This window comes from Eschrichtius robustus, chromosome 19 (genome assembly GCF_028021215.1).
Source record: "Eschrichtius robustus isolate mEscRob2 chromosome 19, mEscRob2.pri, whole genome shotgun sequence".
Lineage (NCBI taxonomy): Eukaryota > Metazoa > Chordata > Mammalia > Artiodactyla > Eschrichtiidae > Eschrichtius > Eschrichtius robustus.
The window spans coordinates 15506685-15515652 of record NC_090842.1 but is presented as its reverse complement, the minus strand read 5'-3'; the positions used below and the strand labels follow the sequence as shown (position 1 = coordinate 15515652).

General features: G+C 42.8%; 1 protein-coding gene across 5 annotated transcripts; it reads left to right on the top strand.

The window, feature by feature from the left end:
* Positions 1–28: 28 nt before the first annotated feature.
* Positions 29–8445, top strand: TXNL4B (thioredoxin like 4B). Of its 5 annotated transcripts, none has more exons than XM_068527726.1 (4): positions 29–272; positions 3324–3456; positions 4839–4990; positions 6835–8445. In XM_068527726.1, the coding sequence occupies exons 2-4, from the start codon at positions 3325–3327 to the stop codon at positions 6998–7000; spliced, it is 450 nt and encodes a 149-aa protein (XP_068383827.1). In that variant the 5' UTR covers positions 29–272; position 3324; the 3' UTR covers positions 7001–8445. The 5 variants fall into 5 exon arrangements, with proteins under 5 accessions (XP_068383827.1, XP_068383824.1, XP_068383826.1 ...); XM_068527723.1 differs by having other exon boundaries at positions 31–272; positions 3288–3456; XM_068527725.1 differs by lacking the exon at positions 29–272 and adding an exon at positions 324–633 and having other exon boundaries at positions 3288–3456.
* The last annotated feature ends 523 nt before the right edge of the window (positions 8446–8968 follow it).

The following is an 8968-nucleotide window of genomic DNA, read 5'->3' as shown; positions in this document are numbered from 1 at the left end:
GGGCGGTGACTAGAATAGCCTCTTCTGCTTATTTGAGCGGGGCCTAATGCGAGTTCATCACTGCGCCTGTGCGTTTTCTTTTTCCGTTTCCGTCCCCTTAAAGTGGTCCGCCACAGTTGCTAGGCAACTCTAGCCCGTGGGTTACTTTGGTTTGGGGTCGCCTCCACCGTTGCGGGAGGAGGAAAGAGCCTCCCCAGTCGGCTTTTTGGAGAAAGGGTGGGGATTGCCGACATCCCTGAAGTGGAGGAGAGGGAGCTGACGTGTGCAAATGAGTAAGTATCGTTTTCCCTGGCAGGAGGGAAACATGGGCCAGGAGTAGCCCAACCACTGGCATCACTAAAAGTATGTCGGACTTCCCTGGTGGCGCAGTGGTTAAGAATCCGCCAGGCAATGCAGGGGACAGGGGTTTAAGCCCTGGTCCGGGAAGATCCCACATGCGCAGAGCAACTAAGCCCGTGCGCCACAACTACTGAGCCTGCGCTCTAGAGCCCGTACTCCGCAACAAAAGGAGCCACCACCCCAAGGAAAAGCCCACACACCGCAACGAAGAGTAGCCCCTGCTCGCCACAGTTAGAGAAAGCCCGCTCGCAGCAACGAAGACCCAACGCAGCCAAAAATAAATTTTTTAAAAAAGTATGTATGTCGGATATTTGGGGAAATAAGGACGCACACCCCAGTGTAAGTAAAAGTCACTCGTCTGTTCACACGCAGAGATAACCTCTGATGGTCTTTGGGGATATTCATTTCTAGTTATTTTTGTATGTGAATATGTACATGTGTACATGTGTATTATAGTTAGGTTTTGTACAAAAGTGGGATCACGCTTTATATACTGTTGTTTTATAACTTTATAACTTTTTTTTCTTTATCATGAGGATTTTTCAATTATTCATCTCTAACCCGGTATATAATGACAGTGTGCTAGTACGTTGCAGTGGCTATACTATCATTTATTTCCTCAGTCCCCTACTGATGGCTATTTAGGTTGTTTGCAGTTTTTCACCGTTATAAATGTACATTGCTCTTTGTGCATATGTCTATTTATTTACTAGGAATAAATTCTCAGAAGTGGAATTGTTGGTCAAAGAGTATTCAGGTTTCTTTCTAGAAAAGTTTTGCTTCTCTGCATTCCAGCAGGGACTCTGAATGCCTGCCCCTTCACTCACACTCTTGCCGTTATCATTTAATCTTTGCCAAATTAATGGATTTGAAAATATATCGTTTAACTTGCTTTCCTTTGCTTACTGGTAAAGCTTAACTTTCCCAGTATATTTGTCCATTTTTACCCCTTCTTTTGTGAATTTTCTGTTGGTATCATTTGCTGTGGACATTTTCTTAGGTGTGGTCTCAATTTCCCTCTCCTCTTTACAACATTTATCCAGTCCCACCCTCTTACACGCTTATCTCCCCACTCCCCGTTGACAGCTTTGCTCTCCCACCACTTCCTCCTCTTTATCAGTAACTTACAGAAGTTGCTGTTTGTTTGAATTCTAGTGGTGGGACAGATCCATCTTCTCTCTGACTTTCCCTTTCGTCAGTAATTTGTTCTGCCACTCCGATTTGAAGAAGTCCCTTCTGGCAATCATCTTCTCTATTTAAAGTATGACCTATTGGGACTTCCCTGGTGGCGCAGTGGTAAAGAATCCACCTGCCAATGCAGGGGACATGGGTTTGAGCCCTGGTCCGGGAAGATCCCACATGCCGCGGAGCAACTAAGCCCGTGCACCACAACTACTGAGCCTGCACTCTAGAGCCCGCAAGCCACAACTGCTGGAGCTTGCACACCTAGAACACGTGCTCCGTAACAAGAGAAGCCACCACAATGAGAAACCCACGCACCGCAACGAAGAGTAGCCCCTGCTCACCTCAACTAGAGAAAGCCCGTGTGCAACAAGTGACCCAACACAGCCAAAAATTAATTAATTGAAAAAAATAAAGTGTGACCTATTACTGGAACAATTTCACTTCCTACGTGAATTTTTAGTAATTCATATCTTAAAATGTGACTTGTCACCAAAAAAAGAGAGAGAGAAAAATCTTCCCTTTTCGTAGCATAAGACACATTTGGGACTGAATTCAAAATATTAAGTATCTCAATGGAGTCTCTCATGGATGGATCAAAAGTAAAGCTCCTTGATCATAGAGTTTCTCAATCATAAAAATAGGACTTGCTGCAGTAGAAGGAACACTGGACTAGAAATTTGATGGCGTGGATTCTAGTCCTTTTTTTTGTAGCTAAAAGTGTAACTATGAGCAAACTAGTCTGAAAATGAGAGGCCCTTCTATCTCAGTATTTTACTATTTGTTTTGTGTGTGTGTGTGGTTTTTACACACTCTAAATTGGTCTGTTTGCCATGTGATGAGGTATACTCAGTAAGACATACACCAAGGATCTTTAAAGCAGGACTCAATAATAAAAATGTCCATCAATAAAAGACTATTTAAAAAGGATGGAATGGGCATGAAATAGTATGGCACTGTGACAAAAAATATGTGAGTTTTCTACACAGAGATACGTGATGGTCTTCCACCCTTCCTGCTTCTCTAGACCGCTCCGGGACAAGGAGGCTTGTTTGCCTCTGCAACTCGCCTGCCCTCTTTGTTCCAGGTGGAGTCAGCCAGTGGGAGCATTAGCAGATCAGAGAGAGGGTGGGAGGAGAGCATCTGCACCCCTTAACTGCAGGCTGACCTCTTATACAGCAGCCCTCTCCATCCAGCAATCTCAGCCACACGGTTCTAGTAACTACTCCCTCCCATGGCTCCTTCAGGCCTGCGGGTGAGAACAGCACCCTGTCCTGCTGCTACTAGCCCAGGGTCCTGCACTACAGCCTGCTGTTTTCCTATACGCTTACTTAATGAAAGCCTTCAGATTTGAGGATGTCATCTCTTTCCTGCAGGAACACTGACTGAAAGAATACACTCTTTTGAGTAAAAAAGGGAGAAAACGTTGGAACATGTCTGTATTTTCTTGTGAATGCATAACAAAACTCTGGAAGATACATGAGAAACTAATGAAAGTTGTTACCTTGTAACTACTTACAGGGCACTGGGAACTAAGCCAGTTGAGGGGAGACAATATACCTTTCTATATTGTTTCTTTTTAACTAGTGGACTTACTTGCCACCAGTTTGTGCATTTAGTGTGTTCCTTTTTGTTGTTACTGTGTTGTATGAAACCTTCTTTCCTCTGGAAAAAAAAAATGTATACACGTTACCTACTACAAAAATTAAAAATGTTTTAAAATTAGGACTCATGCACTTAATGTCTTTAAACATTTCAACTTTCAGGACTGACAGTGAGGATTGATCTTTGGATTATTTCAGCATGAGCTTCCTGTTACCCAAGCTGAGTAGCAAAAAAGAAGTGGACCAGGCGATAAAAAGTACTGCAGAGAAGGTGCTGGTTCTCAGGTTCGGGAGAGATGAGGATCCTGTCTGTCTGCAACTAGATGATATTGTAAGTGAATTTTTTAAGTAAATGGTTTTTATTAAAAACCTATACATTCTCACTTCCACATCTGCAAAATGAATGAAAGAGAGCAGGCAGGGCCCAGGGATATAGCTGTTCATTTGTTAGCACACTTTCACTAAGAGCCGATCGTGTGCCTGCCCTGAGCTGAACCCCCAAATCTGTGATTGTGCTGAATCTGCCCTGGAAGCCCTTCCCCAGTAGCAGCTGCCGAAGCTCAGTTTCACCAGCAATTCAGTGGAAGACCAGGAACATTATTAACAAGAGTCTATGAACATTGTCTTACTCAATGCTCACAGCAGTGGGATAATTGCTATTACTGTTCCCAAGGGGGGAGGTGAATGCCAGGAAGGTCAGGTGACTTCCCACAGGCACAGCACCACTAAATAGCAGAGCTGGGATTTGAACTTTGTTCTCTCTGCCTACAAATATGCTTTTCGAGTGTGCTGCCTCCAGTGTGTGCCTGATGATAATCTCTGATTTCACATCAAATCTTCACAGTCTGATGAGTAGGAAGGGGAGTATGGGACAGAGTAAGTTTATCTTTGTCTCTGTTTATTGTGGAGAGAGACTTACCCAGGACTAAGACCTCACCCACCATTTCTACTGCTGCCACCCTCCGTGTGGATACAGTGTAAGAAACCCCACTTCTGTGGTTAAAAATGAGGGTGTGATGTGTTAATCTGGGGGGAAGGGGCCACAGCATTTTACCCTCAACTACAGAGGGTGTGGAATATCACAGATGTCAAGAGTATAGACTCTGAAGCCAAGCTGTCTGAGTTCAAATCCTAACCTTACTGCGTACAGCTGTGTGACCAGGGGCATATTACCTGCCTGTACCTCGGTTTCCTCGTCTGTGAAATGGTGACTAGCAGTGCATACCTCATAGGAATGTTGTAAGGATTAAAGGAGCCAACAAGTGTAAAGCACTTAGAACACGTAGCACATAACAAGTGCCATGTAAGTGTTTGCTGTTTTTATCATAATTATCATCTATGGGGAGATTGGAAGGAAGAGATGTGGGGGAATTCCACTGTCTGTAGTACCTATTTCTGAGTTGTTTTGTTTTTTATTTAAGCGAGTATGGATTTTATAAATCCATAAAAAGTTTATAAAAACTTTTTACAATCAAAAATAGAAGAAAAAAAAAGCAGAAATATACCCACACAATTTGCCTAGGGCCCTTTCATTACCCTGCCAACAGTGATTCAGACTCTGAATGATAAGGTTACACTGTGTCTAATGTGGAACTCATAGGTTCTTGGCCCGGGAATTTTTTTCAAACAGAAAATTCTGTTCCAGTAAAAAGGTTCACAGAAGAAACGTTGCTGCCCTCAAGTTGTAACCCACATCTCTCTCTTCATTTGCAGCTTTCTAAGACCTCTTCTGACTTAAGTAAAATGGCTGCTATATATCTGGTAGACGTGGACCAAACCCCAGTTTATACACACTATTTTGACATCAGTTATATTCCATCTACTGTGTTTTTCTTCAATGGGCAGCATATGAAAGTGGATTATGGGTAAGTTATATTGACATGAAGTTATTATAGTCTTAAAAGTTTCTTTTATCCAGGCAGTTTCAGTAGCTCACCTATTGGCATGTGATGGGGGCTTTGTGAGTCTTATGCTGGTACTGTTTCCTGAGTTGATGCACTCTCTCATTTTTTTATGTGGAACTTTGGTGCAAAATGAGAGTGTTTCCAGTATGAGTGGTGAATTTTAACTTACTAAGTGTGAGAGAATAGTACAGTTTGTGAAGCACTCGCCATCTTTCAGTGTAGAAAATACAGAACAGCTTTTTTAAAAGTTTCCCAGGAATTTTATTTAAAACAAAGTAGGTCATTTGTTCTTAACCTTTTGAAACTCATAGGCTGCATCTATAAAAGAAGTAATCCTTCAGCAAATTAAGACATGCTTTTCTCTTGCCAAGTTTTGTGTCTTCTTTCACTCAGAGAATTTTGAAGTCATTCTTCAACAAAGTCTGTCAAGAATAAGTAACATGAGGGACTTCCCTCGTGGTCCAGTGGTTAAGGCTTCGCCTTCCAACGCAGGGGGTGCAGGTTCGATCCCTGGTCAGGGAGCTAAGATCCCACGTGCCTCGAGGCCAAAAAATCGAAACATAAAACAGAAGCGATATTGCAACAAATTCAGTAAAGACTTTGAAAATGGTCCACATCAAAAAAAAAATCTTAAAAAAAAAAAATAATAATAAGTAACATGAAATCTTTAATGCCTTCCCCTCCATCCAGTCGGCATCCCAATACTTATTAATTTTGAACGTATCCGTAATAATCCTATAATTTCTTACTGTTGTCAAGGAGTCCACTCGTCTAGATCTGTGTGCCTGCTTTGTCATCATTTATTTGAAAGTGTATTAAATATAATCTGTTTTAAGTGTTTTATAGCTATTTATTCTCCTAGAATACAGTTGATATATGTATTAGTTTGGTGAATATTTTCAGAGGGTGATTTATGATACTACTTACCACCTTAAAACGTATACAATTTTTAACCCAGCAATTGCATTTCCAGGAATTTATCTGAAGGAAAATAGTCATGAAAGTGGCCAGAATTGGCTACATGGATGCTCATTCATCCCACCATTATTTAGAAAACAAAATACTTAGAAAGAAGCTAGATGTCCACAGAAGGATACTAGAAATTAATTTAATATGGTATGGGAGATGCATGTTTAATGACTTTGAAAGAAATACGTTATATGTTCGTTGAAAAAAGCACCTTACAAGATAGTTTACATGATATGATTCCCGTGACTGTGAAAAAAAGAAATGCATACACACACACACACACACACACACACACACACACACACAAACACAAGCTTGAAAGGGTATATACCAAAATGTGGCCTCTGGCCTCATTTTTTTTTTTTTCCTAAACTGTTTCTACAGTAAACATACTTGATACTTGAAAAATAAAAAAAAAAAAGGTAATATTGTTCCTACCACTCAGAAGTGTAAGTGACTAGAACTCAGAGACAACGACAAGTTAATGGACTTCGCACAGCGTCTAGTCAACAACAGCAACAACAAACTAAGCCCATGCTAACACCCAGGGAATACTACTTGATGATGAGTTGAGAAGTGATTAAATAGGTTTTGAAGCAGAAGCTTTGCACCTGGTAGGGCTTACATGCTCTCCCAGCGGCCCACAGCACTGGTTTTAGTCGTATATCAAATGGGCCCTGTAATCGCAAAGGGAAAATCAGTGTCAGGCTTTGTGTCTAAAGGCTCCCTAATCAGAAGAAAATAACAGAGCTGCTGTTTATTTTGTTTATCCTGAAGGTCTGACAAGTAATTATGAAAAGTTTTGAGCGAGGTTGTTTCTCTCCTATGCTATTTAGGTCTCCAGATCACACTAAGTTCGTGGGAAGTTTCAAAACCAAACAAGACTTCATAGATTTGATTGAAGTAATTTATCGAGGCGCAATGAGGGGAAAACTTATTGTTCAAAGTCCTATTGATCCCAAGAATATTCCCAAATATGACCTCCTCTATCAAGACATTTAGCATTTTCACTACTGTCAAAGTTGAAGAGACAGGCCCTTCGTGAAACAGTGCCTGGCGCCAGCTGTGCTGTTTTTCTGGGGTCTTTCGGAAATGTGGTCAGCATCCCGGCGGAGAAGAGGTTTGACGTGTACAGAAAATACCGGCCCCCAAGTAGAAGACCACACTGGTGCTGTGACAATTGGGAATGCCCAAGTGTCTACTCCCTGCAGACCTCAGAGCAGTCAAGTCAGCCGTGGTCAATTTCCCCAGTGTGGTTATTTTAATTTCTCTTTATATTATAGTTTTCTTTATTCTTTAAGATAATACAGAATCCTTCTAAACCTTGGCTAGTACAATTTGATTTAACTATGTTTATTTGATACACAAGTAAAATAGAAAGTCAATTCCCATAAGAGCAAAAATACTGTTTTTCTACCGTATGTGTACACACCCACCCCTTCCATCTTCCTCAGCCTCGCCACTCCTCCACTCGTGTATTTATCTCGTGCTCACCTATTATTCCAGTTCTTTTGGAATAAATCATTCTTTACTGAGAGCAGGCAAGTTTGTTTTATCTTCGAGCCTTTCTGACTCAGACTTTTAAAGGTATCCTGGCTTGCTCATTTTATCAGCTTTTCTATTATTGAATTGCCCAAGAAGTGAGAACTTGAACCTTTACCATCCAGCACCCAATTTGAGCTAAACAAAGAATTAACTACCCTTAGTAAGTAGGAGCTGATCTCCCCCAGAGCTCCATCTCTTTCTGAGGAGAAAACTGTACTTCAAGGACTCAAGACCGGAAAGAGATCTCAGAATTGCTAGAAAGAAGTATCATGTTTATAGGACTTGCCTGTGTTAATAACTTTATGAAGAACTCTCCCAGGGTCCTCTGGCACAGCCTGCCACCACTTGGGCAAGTTCCTGCTCCTCTCAAAACCTCGTGGGGCTAAGGGTACTGACTTTCTAGAATAAGAGAATAGATGCAGAGCCAGAGGGCAGTGTGCCAGGCAGCACGTGACCTGCTAGGCAGCCTTTTGCCACCTTGATGACAGCAACCCAGTTCTGTGCAGGGCAGCACTGTCACTGCAAGTCGGTCCCCCTTTGCCAGGTGCTTCCTGCCCAAGCCTTCTCTGACAAATGTGGCATCGAAGGAAGGCTGCTGGGCACCTTTGCGGCCTTCATTGATAAAGGAGAGAGCCACTCCAGGAAGGAGACAACAAAACCCTTTCACCACCACCTCCGTCTTCTCCTGGCCCCCACTTCCTGCTTTGATGGTGATTGTGCTGCATGGAACTGCAGCAGCTGTCTTAGGACCACAGGGCAACCAGCACTGGGCTGAAAAATGAACACGCTGAGAAGAACGGTGAAAAGAGCCTGGGTCCCTGAGAACGATACTGAGCTACTGAGTGCACTCCAGACATGCCTCCCTTAAGACTTCTATGAAAGAATAAAATGTCTTCGCTGCCTGTCACTGTTCATTGGATTTTCTGTCCCTCATAGCCTAAGTCACAGAGCATTTGAGGTGCGGGAAGTGCTCAGATAACAGCAAAACCTCAGAACTTTCATGCGTAAGATTCTCATATCTTCTCTCCTCCTGAGGGCTTTAGGGAATGTTTCTCTGAAGTCCTGGTTTGTGTTTTTGTTCCCATCTTGGCTGCTGTCCATTCCACAAGTATTTATTAAGTACATACTGTGTGCCCCGTCCTGTGCCAGATGCTACATAAGGACAGGTGACTCCTGGATGGAAGAAAGGCTGCTTAGAAGAGACAGTGCCTGAGCCTTAAAGGAGAGTAGGAGGTACTCGTGGAGAAAGGGGAGGGCTTTTCAGGAGAGGGCACCGGGGGAAGAAGGCCCAGGGGCTGGAGACGGCACACGTGTTGAGAGGGCTCCACGGAGTCCAGTGTCACTGGAACCCGAGGGGGGAGGCCAGGCGGGTGAGAGGTGCCGCTGGGAGGAAGGCAGAGGAGATAAGGGAACTGGGAAAATGCC